The 18,772-nt window shown below is 42.9% G+C and overlaps 2 protein-coding genes and 2 long non-coding RNA genes across 7 annotated transcripts in view; 2 read left to right on the forward strand and 2 right to left on the reverse strand.

The window, feature by feature from the left end:
- Positions 1 to 17,445, reverse strand: part of LOC125745901 (NXPE family member 1-like) — a 37,746-nt gene extending 20,301 nt beyond the window's left edge. The window contains exon 1 of one of the 4 annotated variants that reach the window (XM_049019175.1): positions 16,493 to 17,445. In XM_049019175.1, coding sequence (XP_048875132.1) covers positions 16,493 to 17,070 — 578 coding nt within the window. In that variant the 5' untranslated portion in view covers positions 17,071 to 17,445. Of the gene's footprint in view, positions 1 to 8,127; positions 8,157 to 16,492 lie in introns of those variants that run through there. The other 3 variants (XM_049019174.1, XM_049019178.1, XM_049019176.1) reach the window with 3 other exon arrangements.
- LOC125745903 (uncharacterized) lies at positions 1,897 to 4,596 on the forward strand. The gene is made up of 2 exons (XR_007398802.1): positions 1,897 to 3,252; positions 3,482 to 4,596. It is a non-coding gene; the product is annotated as an uncharacterized LOC125745903 (long non-coding RNA).
- LOC125745902 (NXPE family member 2-like) lies at positions 4,593 to 8,111 on the reverse strand. Its single transcript, XM_049019180.1, has 6 exons — positions 8,082 to 8,111; positions 7,761 to 7,859; positions 6,333 to 7,024; positions 6,151 to 6,212; positions 5,648 to 5,866; positions 4,593 to 5,379 (listed from the first exon to the last, which is right to left on the reverse strand). Exons 1-6 carry the CDS (start codon positions 8,094 to 8,096, stop codon positions 4,817 to 4,819), a joined length of 1,650 nt encoding a protein of 549 aa, XP_048875137.1. The 5' UTR covers positions 8,097 to 8,111; the 3' UTR covers positions 4,593 to 4,816.
- LOC125745904 (uncharacterized) lies at positions 6,555 to 7,523 on the forward strand. Its single transcript, XR_007398803.1, has 2 exons — positions 6,555 to 6,691; positions 6,831 to 7,523. It is a non-coding gene; the product is annotated as an uncharacterized LOC125745904 (long non-coding RNA).
- Positions 17,446 to 18,772: the final 1,327 nt, after the last annotated feature.

Consider the following 18,772-nt stretch of genomic DNA (forward strand, 5'->3'; position numbering starts at 1 on the left):
TTAAAAAATGCCATAGTCAGCTTTAAAATCCAAGGCCATTTACCTTTAGCATTAATAAAGTTTTTCTTGTAAAGATTTATTGATAAATGCACTCAAAATCTTCAAAAAGGAGAAGGAATATTATAAAAATCTTGAATTTAACTCGTGCATAATATCTTGTGAGGTGACGATGTTCTTATGTTTGTATTCTTCTTCACTTCCACGGGGTGGCATCAAATCCTCTTTTTAAAAATTTCTGTTAGAGCAGAAAAATAACAACCTGTGTCACTCAGGTCATTCGCAGGTCCCAGGTTTATCATCACCCTGCTGACTGGTCTTGGCCTGGAGTGGATGACTTCCTACTGGGAGGATGGGGCATCTTTTTCTGCCAATCTCCTCAGTTTCCCTGACGAGATGAAGTGGGTTTTTGGCCAATCTAGCATGGCAGAGAGGCAGCACACAAGTTGCTCCAGCTTCACCAGGGCAGCCTGTCTGTTTCTGATTTCGATATTGCATTTCAGAAGCTGACGCTTTCTACCAGTTGGGATCGGCAGGCACAGTATGATGCATTTTACAACGGGGTGGCTGAGGAAATTAAGGACGAGCTGCCCATGCTTGTTTGAAGAGCTGGTGCACCTGACTATCCAGGTGGATACCCAGATCCGGCAGAGCCGGATTCAAACTTCAGGGTTCTGCCAAAGTGGACCTGATTAAGCCCTCGATGCCGCAGGCTGAACCGAAGTAGGTGGACCTGACCCATTTGTCTCCAGCTGAATGGCAATGGCGGAGGTCCACCTATGTGTACCTGTACCGTGGACACGTGAAGCATTATATTGTCACCTGTCCAGTAAAAGGTGGGCACGGGTGGGTGTAGCCCCAGTTATTCCCTTGTCAGCCCAAAGAACCTACTTATCCGTGCACACTGCAGGTTCCATGTCCATAGACACATGTGCCGTGTGTGGACGGGCGTTGTCTTGTTGAAAGACTGCACCAGGGTGCTGTCTCAGGAGGGGTAAGACATGCGGACGCAGGATGTCACTGACATAGCACTGTGCCGTCAGGGTCCCCCGAATCACTACCAGAGATGACCTGAAGTCATACCCCCACACCATGATGCCAGTGGTAATGCTGACGTGTCTCTCTGTTTTTTAAATGGATGGGAGAGGGATATCGGGCTCTCGAAGGAACAAACGGGGACACTTAGGTTCACTCAAAAAAAACAATTTAATACAAGTGATACAAGATAACTTCGCATTAAAATCAATATCAATTGACACAATGCAAAATAACCTTGTACCACCAGAGATATAGAATAGTATATATCATACGAATATATATATAGAAACAATATATAAAAGACACAATAAAAATACAGACAATGCGAACTATTATCACAAGCGGTGATAATTAATCCCCATAATCAATTGAACGCAGAAGCAGCTGCAAAACTATTTACACTCGGACGTGCCATCATCACCCACCTTCACACACGGATTGGGGAGCCCTCTTCAGTCCTGGCAAGAGACCAACACGTCAGTCCCGAGAAAGTGCCGGGCGATGCGCACTCTATCCCATGGCATGAGCTCCAAGTAATGCAGTGACTGAATAACCACAGTTGCACAACCAGAAGGATCAACAATGTTTTCTGGGTTTCACAAATTTTTACTGCCATTTTTTTTGCGACTATAGCTTGATTGTTGCCCTACTCACAGTACTCACTTCCACCAAGACTTGTTTTCAGTCGTCTGAAGCAGCTCAGCAGGTATTTCCAGACTTACACACCTATGTTCGCATTCCACAGATTCCCACTTCTTGTATATTATTATATGTATACCGGTATATTGAGTCAAGGAAACTGCAGAGTTACTCATTGAACTATGAGGCATTCTCTTGGTCTGGTGACTAGACCTGCCCCCCCCCCCCACCCCATGCAAATCGAATCATTTTCATACCCATTGCTGGTCTGCACATGTACCAACTTTCCAAATGGGACCATGTCTTCTGGGTACTTAACGTTTTTTGTTAGTGAGTATGGAAATTTTAGAACTCGACCATTTCTGCTAAAAGTTGTATGGGTCGAGATGTGTTCGACTGTACCAGTTCATACCTCGAACGGGTTGGTTAAGAAAAATCAAGCCGCACCTTGAGCAAAACTTCAGAACAGGACGAGGCAAAACACCTGGTAAAATTTGTATGGCGCGAGACGCATCTCTGATGGGCTGAGACGAAGGCAAACGGACCTCCTGGGATGCTTATGAATCGCTCTCAGTCTCGTGGTACTTCTCGACTGAGTTTGACACGCGAAAGGTGTGTTCGGTGTGAATTTTTGTTTGTACTTTATCTACAGTACATTTAGTGATACAGTAATCATAGCCCCTAAGAAAGTGAGCAGTCCTAGCAGCAAAACATAGATGAAAGCTGTGAAACTAACTGTAGAACTTAAAAAGGAAATTACAGCGAGACTTGACATTGTATCTGCCCTCGCTTTGGAGTACGGGATTGTCATTTATTTGTTCATTGCTTTTTTATGTGTGATTTTTCACGTGTGTATTAGGCTTATATTGATATAGATAAGTTTAAATAGGCAAGCATTTGGGGGTATGAAATGAATTAAATTCATTTATATTATTTCTTATGGAGAAATTAAACTTGCCCAATCGCCGGCATACTTGACACCCCCTCGTGCTTCTCCCTCCACACATCTGTCAAGCCCCGATCCTTCACCACCCTAGATGCCATATGAGGCTCCTCCCCAGTCCTGTCTAACGTGAAATCAGCGGTGCAGTTCCAGTCAACCGCCAACCACAACAAAAATATCATGACCATACTGTTGCAGAGCAGCATCCAAGCCCCCCAAAAAGTGCAGCTGATCGGTCCCACAGGTCAGCACATGAACGTTCACAAATTGAAACGTCCCCCCCGACTGTAGCCTGAACAAGCCGCAGTCTACTTCACTCCGCGTCCCGCAGCTGCACTCCCGTTAACACCACCCTCTCAGAAAATAGCTCGCATTCACACAAGTTCTATGGCCCACCCTTCCACCCTAACCGTAAATCCACTTCAATGTCCCCATCTCTACAGTATGAGTTTCCTGAAGAAACAGCTCATCTATATGATGTAACTTCACAAATTAAGTCAGCTCTGTTCGCTTATCCTTATTTCTCCCACCATTAATGTTTAACGACCCTATGACTAATTTCCCCGTTGAAGTGATAAGGCAGAAAAACAAAGAAGGGAGGAGGGAACAATGCACGATCAAGAATAAGCAAACTGGTGAGTAACCCGCGTCATTTGTGTGCACCTGACCCACAGCCCTGCAGTAACAAATTTCCTCAATCAAAACATCTTCTGCATTGACAAACTCCTCATAACTAGCAGTCTTTTGGAAATGTCGCACCAAAGCGAAAAACTTCCAAACATCTGGGAAGAAACCTGAAGGTTGCGCGGATTTTCTGTAGCTCTCATCCAGAAACTCATTAACTTTCTGTTAATATACCTATAGGAATACAGCTGTTGATCATCCCACGCCAGAGAAGCGAATTCCAAAATTCCAAAAAGAGACTGTCATCATCATACGCAGCAACGTCTGATACAACCCTCCCATCACACAGTATCCCATTACCGATTTCAGTGGGGTGATCCGACACCACTAAGTCAGTACCTGGCTCTACGCATACGGTCATCCTGCCCTGTCCCACCCAAATTCCCTCACCACCATTCCGCAGTACCTAAATGGGGCGAGTCCTGTGCAGACAGACTAACTTCTTATGGCCAATGTCTCCACACTCAGAACATCGCAAACTGCCTGTACTAGCATCTAACATGGACAAAACACATCCAAACCCAGTCCAGCAAGGCAAGGCAGCAACTTTACCACCTGAGACAGCTGAGGAAGTGTTGGGTTTCTCCAGCGATTCTTAGGACTTTTTACTCTGGGGCTGTGGAAAATGTTCTGACTCAGAACATCACATCCTGGTACAGAAACAGCTGTATGCAGGACAATAAGGGACGAAAGACAGTGATTCTGGCAGCATAGCACTGTACCAGATCCTCTCTACTGTCTACAGGACCTTTATACCAGGAGATGTTGGAGCAGAGCAACCAGGACCATCAGAGACTCATCGCAGTAACTGTCTGTTTGAGCTGCTGAAATCAGGAAGGCGCTTTAAGCGTATTGTGGAACAATACAGAGATCCAGTAGGAGCTTCTATCTTCACGCCATAAGACTTGTTACCACTAAATCCTTAATATACACAAGTCATGTAAACTCTTCCTATTGTACTTGTCACCAACCAGCTATTTTAACAATTTGTAAATTGCATATCCATCTTTGCTTATACTTATACTTGTCACCTGCAATAAGGCACACTGAACTTTAAATACATAGTTCTTACATCATATGCATATGTACAGATTAAACCTTAAGAATATTTCTATATTAGAACAAATTCTATACTTCTCTTTATTATGTATATATTTTATTCTTTGTATTTCTTAATAGACTTATTCTTAATTATATTTTTGATTTGCATAGTCTAAGGGTCGTTCAGGTACATTTCACTACATGTTGTACTTGTATAACTATGTATGTGACAAATAAAGAATCTTGAATCTTGATTCAAATGTTGTTTTATTCAGATCGTACAGAAATGAAAACATGCATACTTGCCCTGCCCATTTTTACAGAAAAAATGTTAATTTCTAAATTTTCATTATCCAATCAAAAAAGTGAAGGAAATAATGACAATTTCTTCACATTTAGAACATAAGCAATTATGAAATAACAAATACTATCCAGGAACAAAATTTGTGTTACATAATGTGAGCAGAAGTTGTTCTATGACACTGGTCTGGCACTGGTATCCAGTGGAGTATGACAGAGACGGGACAGAAACTCCGCCACCTCACTGGCAATGATGGTTGGGTTGGGGTGGATGACAAAGGTGTTGGCAGCCACTGTCATCTCCCAGGCATCCACAAACCCCACCTGCAGGTCCCCAAACACCTTCCTCTGAGCCAGGTTCTGCAGGTGTCCGTGCCAGTCGCTGAAGCGTTCTGGTTCTGAGGAGAGCTCCCTGGTGTTCTCCAGCTTGATGAAGATGCGGGTCCTGGGACTGCGGGCCTGCAGCCTCTGGAAGGCCCTCCGCAGGCTCAGCAACCTGCGGACAAAGAGCTCCAGGGGGTAGGCGCGGAAGTGCTGCCCCACTCCGATCACCACCACTGTGTCCTCTCCCTCTGCTCCGATAGCGTCCAAATTTCGGGAAATGTAGGGAGCCTCGATGAGTTTAATTTTATTAAATGTAATCCTGGGATGACCGTGATTTTTCCAGTAGACGGTGTAGTTGCTCTTAATGTTAACAATCTTCAAGAGGGAAAAGCCACGATAGTCTCTGCTTTTATCTGCAAGTTGAAGGTAAACAAACATTTCTAAGAGCAACTATGAGGAAAAACATCAATTACTGTTATTCACCAATGTGCATGTCAAACATTTGCTTGTTTTCCTTAATTAGGAATACAGTTTAATCATGTGTTAATCAGCTTTCTATCCTAGCAGACTTACAATGTGTACATGAGCAGGGAAGAAAGAAGATTCGATGTTTATTAATAAAAATCAACAAAGGGGAAAAAGTATTCTGCATTTACAAGTTTAATGGTTGTGAGGACTGACCTGTTTGAAAGCTGTTCATATTCTGTATCCACTGACGCATAGTAGAGTCTCCCATAAGGTAGAGTGTCTTTCCTTTCAGGCAGCGGTTGATGGACTCCAGAGTGAAGAAGCTGCCAGTTTTACAGTACAAGGAAGACCACTGGTTTCTCCAGTAGTAACCACTCGGGATGCTGGGACTGATTCTCTGGATACAATACTTACCTACTTTGCTGGGAGAAACTAGAGAAAGAGAGAGGTGATGGATCTATAGTGTATCCAGTGTTATCTCCAAGCTGCAAATATAGATTTTAAAAACAAATTTCTATTTTAGATTTTATTTCAGCCAAGTATCTTTAACATTAACATATGTGAAAAACAGTCTTCGTGTTTGTTAAGCATGACTAATTATTAATAATCTTTTACAAATTTCTTTATATATTTAGTAAACACCAAACCAACTGAATTTAAAAGAGGTTTATGTGGTAAACAGCAGGGTCAGAAAAGTAATCAGAAGTAGGTTTTACCAGAACAATTCTTGACATCCACATTGTCAAAGTGGTTCTTTATCTTCACCCCAATATTTTTCCTTTTAAAAAATGTATAATAGCCATAAATAATAGCTGAAATATGGTCAGCCTTGGAGCCCATTGCTCTGGAAACCACAAGATCAATATCTCTGCAGATGTCAAGGCAGAATCTGTTTTACCGGTTAAATAGCGAAGCTTCCTCCTTGGTGAGTGCAGATCCTGGAGTGTTGAATGAAGACATGGTGTCGATCGAGTGACAGGGCAGGGTTGGGGGTGTATAACAGGAGTAGGATTCTCCGTCCCTCTCGTCTTTGTACTCGCACAGGGATTTGCTCGCGTTCAGCTGGAAGCCGCACTCAGACGTCTCAGTTTTGCTCCCGTTGACAAAGGTTCCTTTGTGTGTGATCTTCTTGTAGTTGAGCTGCCTGGACCTCCACAGCGCCTGCACCGCCTCAGAGGAGTGCATGAGGAGCACAGAGACTTGCACCTCCCCAGGCCAGAGCAGGGTGAAGCGGACACGGTAGGAGCCATTGCGGAGGTCAGTGACGGCTCCTGCGGCGGAGGCCTGTAGATTGCGGGAGTGAATTCTGGCCAATATGAAGTCTCCTCCATGAGTCTTGGGCCTCCCACTGTGGTCCCGCATGTCCACACGCACATCTAAGGTGTCTCCCATACAGTACTGGGCTTGGGGATGCTCCAGACTGGCCGTGCTCTGAGCAGGACTGGAGGTGTTCTGAATAGACTTCCAGACAGGCGACGGAGGGAGATCCCACTGGAGGGAGAGCATCACATCATCTACAGTCATCTCTTCATGTGGAACCCTTGCGGTGCTTGAGAATCGGTGGAAGATGAAGCTGCTTGTTAAGTTTCTCTACATTTGGAAAAATAATGAAAAATTCATTGTTTATCCCTTTCATGATCGTTGCCAGTTTCTGTTATTTTGCAGTACAGGTAAGAGTTACAGCGAGTAACTCTGCCAGGCTGGCTTCTTCAGAGACACCAAAAAGGTTTTGTGTTAAATTAGCCATGGCAGTGATGCCATTTTCAGTGGGACAAAAGAGAAACTAAGCAGAAATAGGCTGTACACAGCAGCAGCAACAATAATAATGATAACTCTGCACAAATAGTATAGTATCATGCTATTACTTCAAATTAAGTCTTAGTTACATACTAATTTCATGTTAATTTGTCATTAATGAATGGTGATGCGTGTTTTGTCTCAAGCATTTTCTATATCTTACTATATTTGTTAAATTTGAAAACCCTTTTGAAATACTGAAGGATCTACTGAAGCAACAAGTCAGGAATAACACAAGTTAAATACTCATCTCATGTTTGTTCACCAATAATAAAGCACGATGCATCTTTTATCTGTTGCTATATTTGTTACTATATCTATGAATTATATAAACCTTTGCGAACTCCTGAAAGAACTACTAACGAATAACACAAGTGAAATACTGAATTCATGTTTGTTCATGATTTAACTTATATAGTAACTGAGTTATTATTAAGTATTTTTGCCCCGTGAAGTAGTGTCACAATAATAAATGATAATAATAATAAGATTGCTTTGTCCTATTTAATTCAAAGAAAATCTTTATTACCTTTGTCAGGAGCAGTACAATTGTAATGACGCAAAGAAATATAAAAAACTTCTTCCGACTTTCATTCCGTCTTACATTTGCACTGTCAGACGTAGTGATCTGTGAAACGAGATACTTAAAGTTAATTGTATTTCTGAGCACCGCTTAAACATTGCGCTATGTTTTCTATTTTCAGTTCACACACATAACCGGAAAAGTTTCGCGCCCTGACAGATAGATTGTTATTTATAAATCAGTATAAATATATTTCATGGTCTGTCAGTCAAAGTTACATTCAGAAAATTATTTCAAACATCACAAACACACAAAAAGAGAACTTACCATTGACTGATTCATACTTAGTGAGCAGTTGTATGCTTACTAGTCCGCAGCCGTGTGTGTGTGTGTGTGTGTGTGTGTGTGTGGGGGGGGGGGGGGGGGGGGGGGTTGTCCGTGCACTGGCTTCTTTTAAAGAATTTAAAGTACCTCCTTTAGAGTTACTGGTGATTTCATAATCACCTTTGTTGGTTTGACTAATACAGAATGTATGCTATGTTAAATGTATGTTAGTGCCCTCTGCTGACTATTTAATTGATTCCTGTTAACCTTTGAACGTGACGGAATTGGGCAGAATTGAATGTATTCTGGGAGATGCATGGAGTCGACTTGTGGGGAAGCTTGTCACTGCAGAACCTGTAAAAACTCCTAAACATTTGGTGAGAAGACGCACACGGTAATTTCTATTTATTGTATTTACTTGTTGTCTTGTGTTGAAAAGTTTGTTTGGAATTGTGGTGATGTATGAGATGCTGTTTAGCGGTAATATTGTGGATCTTTTACGATATTTGTAAGATTGAGTGCATTGCAGGAATTTAATAATATGTTTATTTTATAGTTTTTCACGGTGTTTAGAAGAAGAAAGACGGAATAAACTTCAACATCAGTCGGGCTTTCTGCACCAAACGAAGAACTTTGGGAGCTGTTGTAGTTACTGAGTGCCCCTTAAATTTACGTGTCAAAAGCTTTGAGCGCGTGTTTCTCAAAAGGTCTCTGCACCGTACTGCTAGTCGAAATGTACAGTATTGTGTGGACTGAAATATATAATAGCTTAGTAAGCCAATTATAGAAACGAATAACTTTTATAGATGTATTCTTCATCTTTCCGCATTTCAAATTTAAAAAATGCCATAGTCAGCTTTAAAATCCAAAGCCATTTACCTTTAGCGTTAATAAAGTTTTTCTTGTAACGATTTATTGATAAATGCACTCAAAATCATCAAAAAGGAGAAGGAATATTATAAAAATCTTGAATGTGGACGACGTGTGGACGGGCGTTGTCTTGTTGAAAGACTGCACCAGGTTGCTGTCTCAGGAGGGGTAAGACATGCGGACGCAGGATGTCACTTATGTAGCACTGCGCCATGAGAGTCCCCCGAATCACTACCAGAGATGACCTGAAGTCATACCCCCACACCATGATGCCAGTGGTAACGCTGACGTGTCCATTGGCAGTATTGGTCCTCTCCCATCGGTGCTGCCATACATGCACACAATGGTCATCTGTGGTAATGCAGAACCGAGGATCATCATTGAACATGGCAGGGCGCCACTCGTCATCAGTCCATGCCTCCTGGTTATGGCACCTTTCCAAACGCAGCCACCTCATCGCTGATGTTAACGGCAGCCTATGCAGGGGACAGTAAACCTATAGTTTGACTGATTCCAGTCGTTGAGAGATATGGCGCGTTGACACAGAGTGTTGTAGGGAGTCCAATACCAGTGTCCGGATGGCAGCCACAAATGTCATGGGGTTCTGTAATGTTTACCGCGCAATACGACAGACTTTGGTGTGGTCTGTCTTGGGCGACCGGAACCTTCACAACATGTGTGGGTGTCCTCACGTCCCCATTGGCTCCAACATTGGGTGACTGTGACACCTGCATGCCTCACATGCCAGGCAATTGCACGATACGATCACCCAGCCTCATGCAAACCCACGATGTGACTCCTATCAAACTCCGTGAAGTGCTGGTAATGCTGTCTAATGCGTCTATGAGGCATTCTCTTTGTCTGGTGACTAGACCTGTCCCCCCCACCCCATGCAAATCGAATCATTTGCATACCCATCGCTGTTCTGCACATGTACCAAATTACGTCCAAATGGGACCATGACTTCTGGGTACTTAACTTTTTTTTGTCAATGAGTATATTATTGACGCACCTCAAGCACGTCTTGTGTTGGGCCACCTTTAGCTAGTTAAGTATAATCCACACCTTGATTGGATGATGGGTGCCATTATGGGTTGGAGTCCATTGTGCCACTCTCAGTGTCTCTGTACAGCTCTCCCTTCAGTGGTCCATAAAGAGGAAGAATAACCAGACCTGTCTATGGTTCCTGTAATGTATCTGAACCTGAAGCAGGTATTCAGTAAGTCCCGGGCCTCCTCCCTACCTCTACATCACCCACCCAACTGTGCAATCAATCTACTGCCTGGCACTTCTCCTCCTAGAGGCCACCTGTATCCCTTGCCCATTCCTGAGAAGAAGGCAATGGACGAGTACATTAGCAGTGCATTGGAATCTGGTATTATTCAGCCTTCCTCGTCTCCAGCAGGTACTGGTTCCTTCTTCGTAGAGAAGAAGGACGGGTCCCTCCAGACTTGTATTGACTATCATGGTTTAAACTAGATCACTGTCAAGAACAGATACCCCCTAATTACCTGTCTTTGATCTGTTTCAGGGGGCAATGGTTTAGTAAGTTGGACTTATGTAGTGAATACCACTTGGATAGATCTGAGAGGGGAATGAATGGAAGACACCTTTTAAAACGCTTTCTGGCCACCATGCCTTTTGGCTTGACAAATGCACCTGGGGGTATTCCAAGATTTAATTGCCTTTGAGATATGTCACCCATCACCACGAAATGAGTCTTAAGTCGCACTGGTAGAAATACACCCATAAGACTCATTTTGTGGTGATGGGTCACACATATTTCCTTCCTTTAGGTTCATTCTTGCAGAGGGTTCAGTGCAGATGGACCCAAAAAGGGTAACGCAGTCACTGAATAACCACAGTTGCACAACCAGAAGGATCAACGATGTTTTCTGGGTTTCACAAATTTTTACTGCCATTTTTTTTGCGACTATAGGTTGATTGTTGCCCTGCTCACAGTACTCACTTTTTCACCAAAACTTGTTTTCAGTCGTCTGAAGCAGCTCAGCAGGTATTTTCAGACTTACACACCTATGTTCGCATTCTACAGATTCCCGATCCTTCTAGAAAGTTTGTTGTAGAGGTGGATGCCTCAGGCACCAGGGTTGGAGCTGTTCTTTCCCAGTAGCATGCAATGGACATTAAGCTACAGCCCTGCACCTTTCACAAGTCATTGACTACTTCTTGTATATTATTATATGTATACCGGTATATTGAGTCAAGGAAACGGCAGAGTTACTCATTGAACTATGAGGCATTCTCTTGGTCTGGTGACTAGACCTGCCCCCCACCCCATGCAAATCGAATCATTTGCATACCCATTGCTGGTCTGCACGTGTACCAACTTTCCAAATGGGACCATGTCTTCTGGGTACTTAACTTTTTTTGTTAGTGAGTATGGAAATCTTGGAACTCGACCATTTCTGCTAAAAGTTGTATGGGTCGAGATGTGTTCGACTGTACCAGTTCGTACCTCGAACGGGTTGGTGAAGAAAAATCTAGCCGCACCTTGAGCAAAACTTCAGAACAGGACGAGGCAAAACACCTGGTAAAATTTGTATGGAGCGAGACGCATCTCTGATGGGCTGAGACGAAGGCAAACGGACCTACTGGGATGCTTATGAATCGCTCTCAGTCTCGTGGTACTTCTCGACTGAATTTGACACGCGAAAGGTGTGTTCGGTGTGAATTTTTGTTTGTACTTTATCTACAGTACATTTAGTGATACAGTAATCATAGCCCCTAAGAAAGTGAGCAGTCCTAGCAGCAAAACATAGATGAAAGCTGTGAAACTAACTGTAGAACTTAAAAAGGAAATTACAGCGAGACTTGACATTGTATCTGCCCTTGCTTTGGAGTACGGGATTGTCATTTATTTGTTCATTGCTTTTTTATGTGTGATTTTTCACGTGTGTATTAGTCTTATATTGATATAGATAAGTTTAACTAGGCAAGCATTTAGGGGTATGAAATGAATTAAATTCATTTATATTATTTCTTATGGAGAAATTAAACTTGCCCAATCGCCGGCATACTTGACACCCCATCTGAAAACATCTGGGAAGAAACCTGAAAGTTGCGCGGATTTTCTGTAGCTCTCATCCAGAAACTCACTTGTCACCAACCGGCTATTTTAACAATTTGTAAATTGCATATCCATCTTTGCTTATACTTATACTTGTCACCCGCAACAAGGCACATTGCACTTTAGATACATAGTTCTTACATCATATATATATATATCACAGGTACAGTTTAAACCTTAAGAATATTTCTATCCCCGCGACCCAGTAGGATAAGCGGTTTGGAAAATGGATGGATGGATGGAATATTTCTATATTAGAACAAATTCTATATTTCTCTGTATTATGTATATATTTTATTCTTAGTTTTTTTTTAATGACATTCTTAACTCTATTTTTGATTTGCATAGTCTAAGGGTCGTTCAGGGTACATTTCACTACGTGTTGTACTTGTATAACTATGTATGTGACAAATAAAGAATCTTGAATCTTGATTCAAATGTTGTTTTATTCAGATCTTACAGAAATGAAAACATGCATACTTGCCCTGCTAATTTTTACACAGAAAATATGTTAATTTCTAAATTTCATTAACCAATCACAAAAGTGAAGGAAATAATGACCATTTTCTTCACATTTAGAACATAAGCAATTATGAAATAACAAATACTATCCAGGAACAAAATTTATGTTATAGTGTAAGTGTCACGCCCAGCTCGTACGATCCTCATGTGTGCCACGCCCCCCTGATTACCCACGTGTTCTTTCCCGATTGTACCCAGCTGTGTCTAGTTACTTTGATCAGTCCTGTGTATTTCAGTCCGTGTCTTACCTGAGTCCTTTGTCTGTCATTGATGTTAGCTGTTGTCAGTTGCCGTTCGATGTTCCCTGTCATTGATCCTTCGAATAAACCCCTAGTTCTCCCCGTATTCTGTCTGTCTGTCTGCCTGCCTACTCTTTGCCCGCTGGCCTACCTGAGCTATCACCCGTGCAACGGCGATCACAACAGTAAGGGCCATACTTGTAGTACGTACGCACAGAAGGGGGGAGGGGGGTCTAAAAATTTGACCGAATTTTGCGTACGTGTGCGTATGCTGGGGGGGGGGGTGAATGAACTTGAGAAATTTCAAAATTAAGTATTTCGTTCACGATACCTAACCTGCTGGATTGCATTCCATACAACTCAAAACGTCTTTAGTTCATCATCAGCCGGCCGGCCGGCGGATAGTCCATCAACATCGAATCAACACGCAAGCAGAATTCTAAGCATGCAACACTAACCATTATTATTAATGTGTGTAACAACTATTCGCCTGTGAGGGGGGGGCTAGGCTTCGTGCTAAACTTTATCACATTAAGAAATTGGGAACAAACTGGAACACAGGTAGGAAGAAAATGGGGGCTTCGGCCCTCCTCATAGTGTAAGTAAAATTAGAAAAGCAGAAGGTGCACTGGCAGGGTCATGGTGACATTATGCTTACGCTTGACTCGCGGGGCCTAACAATGGAGGGGATCATTGACGCTGCCACTTTGCAACATAACAGGATAAGATAAAAGGGAAAGGGTGTGGGGACTAACGCCAGCATTTTCAAAACAATAGTTGTATGTCACTGAACGGGTTATAAAAGCCAGACACAGACAATAGAGAGGAGAGCTTCCTTCGGTATGTACTGTTTGTGCATCTGAGTGTGGCTCCCGGATTGCAATCTGTGCTTGGAATAAAGAGAGTTGACTTACAACCATCCTTCGCCTCACGAGTGCATCTTTTCCTCATCAACGGACTCGGTGGAGTCCAACTCCAACACCTGACATACATATTCGAATAAATCCAAGTTGCACAAGTTAATATAATACTAACATTCCAACAAATGCTATTAACAGAAAATGATTTAATGTGCATTTAGAACTGATAACAATTAAGTCAAATTTTAACAATTCCATCGATTAGTTCCTGTTAATGCCAACCTATACCTCTTAGGCGCTTCTAGTCGATTCCTGACACTATTAAACTGCGTACGACCTATACATTATCATAATTTATGTACAGCGCATCTGTTACAACCTTGCAAAGGCGGGAATTTAAACATTCTCGCGATCGTTATTGCATAAAGCCATTTTTGAAGGTCACAGTGCACTGAAATGTCGACCGACCAAAAACCTTCTTTGGATTCAGTACATGAATATGTATATAGGTAGTAATCTCTTAATTTCAGTACATAGCCTAATTTACAATTCGGACTTCCGACTTGGGCTCTAAAGCCGTGATCAAATCGTGAAATACGACATCTTACGTATTTGACGTTTAGTTCAATATTGACCTCCGCCCGGAGTAAACAGTTTTTTTAGCGAATGTTCCGGAGTTTTCATATAATTTCAAATTTTCAAGCGCCATTATGGCACGTTAACTGTCCAGCGAACCAAGATTTTTCTTTCAGAATTCTTGACAAGTGCGTCTGCCGTGCTTATGCCGACTTTTGAGGAATACGCTAGTCCTTATTATAGCTTATTCCTCCAAGTGCTGACATGTATAAGAATTTAAGAAGTCTTATTTGTTGCATTTCGTTTTATTTGAAAGTGATTTTATTACAGTAAATCTCATGACATCATTCTTTTGTTATCCCTAAAGTTAACAGGAACGTTTGTAGCTCCAAAAAGCAGTGCATAAGTCGACTGTCGATCGCCCATGCGTGCGTGCGTACCTACGCAGGGGGGAGGGGTCAACTACCCAGCGTATGTGTGCGTTCGCGGGGGGGGGGGGGTTCCAAGAAATCGGTAAAATGTGCGTACGTACTAAAAGTATGGCCCCTAAGAAGAAGTTGTTCTATGACCTTGGTCTGGCACTGGTATCCTGTGGAGTATGACAGAGACGGGACAGAAACTCCGCCACCTCACTGGCAATGATGGTTGGTTTGGGGTGGATGACAAAGGTGTTGGCAGCCACTGTCATCTCCCAGGCATCCACAAACCCCACCTGCAGGTCCCCAAACACCTTCCTCTGAGCCAGGTTCTGCAGGTGTCCGTGCCAGTCGCTGAAGCGTTCTGGTTCTGAGGAGAGCTCCCTGGTGTTCTCCAGCTTGATGAAGATGCGGGTCCCGGGACTGTGGGCCTGCAACCTCTGGATGGCCCTCCGCAGGCTCAGCAACCTGCGGACAAAGAGCTCCAGGGGGTAGGCGCGGAAGTGCTGCCCCACTCCGATCACCACCACTGTGTCCTCTCCCTCTGCTCCGATAGCGTCCAAATTTCGGGAAATGTAGGGAGCCTCGATGAGTTTAATTTTACTAAATGTAATCCTGGGATGACCGTGATTTTTCCAGTAGACGGTGTAGTTGCTCTTAATGTTAACAATCTTCAAGAGGGAAAAGCCACGATAGTCTCTGCTTTTATCTGCAAATTGAAGGTTAACAAACATTTCTAAGAGCAACTATGAGGAAAAACATCAATTACTGTTATTCACCAATGTGCATGTTAAACATTTGCTTGTTTTCCTTAATTAGGAGTAAAGTTTAATCATGTGTTAATCAGATTTCTATCCTAGCAGACTTACAATGTGTACATGAGCAGGGAAGAAAGAAGATTAAATGTTTATTAATAAAAATCAACAAAGGGGAAAAAGTATTCTGCATTTACAAGTTTAATGGTTGTGAGGACTGACCTGTTTGAAAGCTGTTCATATTCTGTATCCACTGACGCATAGTAGAGTCTCCCATAAGGTAGAGTGTCTTTCCTTTCAGGCAGCGGTTGATGGACTCCAGAGTGAAGAAGCTGCCAGTTTTACAGTACAAGGAAGACCACTGGTTTCTCCAGTAGTAACCACTCGGGATGCTGGGACTGATTCTCTGGATACAATACTTACCTACTTTGCTGGGGGAAACTAGAGAAAGAGAGAGGTGATGGATCTATAGTGTATCCAGTGTTATCTCCAAGCTGCAAATATAGATTTTAAAAACAAATTTCTATTTTAGATTTTATTTCAGCCAAGTATCTTTAACATTAACACATGTAAAAATGTGTTCGTGTTTGTTAAGCATGACTGATTATTAATAATCTTTTACAAATTTCTTTATATATTTAGTAAACACCAAACCAACTGAATTTAAAAGAGGTTTATGTGGTAAACAGCAGGGTCAGAAAAGTAAACAGAAGTAGGTTTTACCAGAACAATTGTTGACATCCACATTGTCAAAGTGGTTCTTTATCTTCACCCCAATATTTTTCCTTTAAAAAAATGTATAATAGCCATAAATAATAGCTGAAATATGGTCAGCCTTGGAGCCCATTGCTCTGGAAACCACAAGATCAATATCTCTGCAGATGTCAAGGCAGAATCTGTTTTACCGGTTAAATAGCGAAGCTTCCTCCTTGGTGAGTGCAGATCCTGGAGTGTTGAATGAAGACATGGTGTCGATCGAGTGACAGGGCAGGGTTGGGGGTGTATAACAGGAGTAGGATTCTCCGTCCCTCTCGTCTTTGTACTCGCACAGGGATTTGCTTGCGTTCAGCTGGAAGCCGCACTCAGAGGTCTCAGTTTTGCTCCCGTTGACAAAGGCTCCTTTATGTGTGATCTTCTTGTAGTTGAGCTGCCTGGACCTCCACAGCGCCTGCACCGCCTCAGAGGAGTGCATGAGGAGCACAGACACTTGCACCTCCCCAGGCCAGAGCAGGGTGAAGCGGACACGGTAGGAGCCATTGCGGAGGTCAGTGACGGCTCCTGCGGCGGAGGCCTGTAGATTGGGGGAGTGAATTCTGGCCAATATGAAGTCTCCTCCATGAGTCTTGGGCCTCCCACTGTGGTCCCGCATGTCCACACGCACATCTAAGGTGTCTCCCATACAGTACTGGGCTTGGGGATGCTCCAGACTGGCCGTGCTCTGAGCAGGACTGGAGGTGTTCTGAATAGACTTCCAGACAGCCGATGGAGGGAGATCCCACTGGAGGGAGAGCATCACGTCATCTACAGTCATCTCCCCATGTGGAATTTTGATGAGGTTTAGTGGGAACCAGTGTTTTTTTCCCCTTAAATTCATATAATTCTGCAACAAAAGCAATTGAAATTGATGAGCAGCAATGAATAATATGAAGAAAAATGTCATTTCCATGTAATATTTGTTCTCCCATATTAGTGTTAATGATAATTTGGTTTATTTAAATGATCTTGTATAGAACATCAATTAAACATTATACTTCAAGGTACCTGTCACACGATGCAGGACAGAAGACTCGAGGACAGGCGTATTAAGCAATATTAGTAAAAGAAGTAGTAATACAATAGTAATAGAATAGAAAGCAACTGGTTCGCAGGGGATCAACCATGTCAAACAGGGAAGACATGGGCAAATCAGAGAGGTAACGTCAATGACGGGACTGGGGAACATATAACTGGGAAGGGCTTTTATACAAGGGAAACAAGGGAGTAAATGAGAGGCAGCTTGAGTGATTAACACAAGGGCAAGAAAGAGAGGAAAGGGGTAAGATGAATAATTAATACATGGAGCTCATTAGGAGGGTCTGATGGGCAGGGCAGGGCATGGCAGTACCCCCCCCCCCCCCAAAGAAGGACCGACAGATGGGACCAAAGACACTGATCAACAGTCCTGGAGGTAGATGGGACACCGTAGCTGACAGGGCACAACAGAACACATGGAAGAAACAGAAAGCAGATCATAGCTCTTTGAGGCTGCTGGGATTGCTGCACTGTGCGGGAGTGGTGTTGACGCTGTGTGCAATTGTGTTGTGCGCCTGTTGAAGCGATTGACTGGAATTATTTGGAAGTATATTTGAGTGTTTGTGTGCCAGTACGGTTACGTGTTTAGTTGTTGTTTCATTTTTTACTTTTATTTTTTTTCTCGGTTAGCGTGAGTACTTGTCTGTCCTTGTTAATAGACAGCGCGAGTGTTATCGATAGTTGCGGGTGTCGCGCGAGCGGGGTTTCTGTCCATGTACCTTCGCTACAAACACCCGCGAGGTAATATTATGTAACTTCGGTAACATTAACTCGGAAAAGATCAGTTGCTCCTGAGTTTGCTCAGTCACCAGTCGGAGCCGGGAGGACATTTTCCACTTTTTCCCCGCTCCAGCAGTAGCCTGCTTTGAGAGAGTTTTATGTGGTTTTTCGGCCTCTCTAGAGCAACTTCGCTTTAATTTAGTTAAATATAGTTCAGCAGGAAGTTTGTCTTGGGTAGGTAATTGTAAATTTGGTTATTTTAAAAGTTTAATTTCTAAGGTTGTTATCTCTGACCCTATCGGATACTTTTTAAAGTTCCGTTTTAACGCAAATCTTTAGTGTTTTATTGTACTTGACATTTTATTATATTAACTATATGTAAATAAAATCAAGTTAAATACGCTATATAATTATACTTGCCTGGGAGTGAAGGACAGGGTCATAGTGAGCTAGTTAATTATGGAGATAGCTCAGTGTTGTGTTTGCAGGATGTTTGCCCTCCTCGATGTTTGCGTTCAGTCGGACTTCATCTGCGAGTGCTGTAAGTTAGTGGACTCACTCATTGTCAAGGTTCGGGACCTTGAGGAGCAGCTGGCTGTCATCCAACACAACAATGAGTTGAAGGAGAGAACTAATACACCTTTTAGGGAGACGTTTGTACGTCACAAGGGAGGAGGGGGGAGAATGATGAATAGGTAGGTCGAGAGAGTTGGGTGAACGTGGGTCATAGACGTAGAACTGGGCGTACACAGTTCACAGAGGTGGCATCGCCTGAAGTGATGGTGTCTAACCACTTCCAGCTTTAGAGCCAGAAGAGACTGGGGAGGCAGGTGGGCCCTTGGGCACCAAAGAGCCGC

The sequence above is a fragment of the Brienomyrus brachyistius genome, chromosome 7, assembly GCF_023856365.1.
Source record: "Brienomyrus brachyistius isolate T26 chromosome 7, BBRACH_0.4, whole genome shotgun sequence".
Taxonomy (NCBI): domain Eukaryota; kingdom Metazoa; phylum Chordata; class Actinopteri; order Osteoglossiformes; family Mormyridae; genus Brienomyrus; species Brienomyrus brachyistius.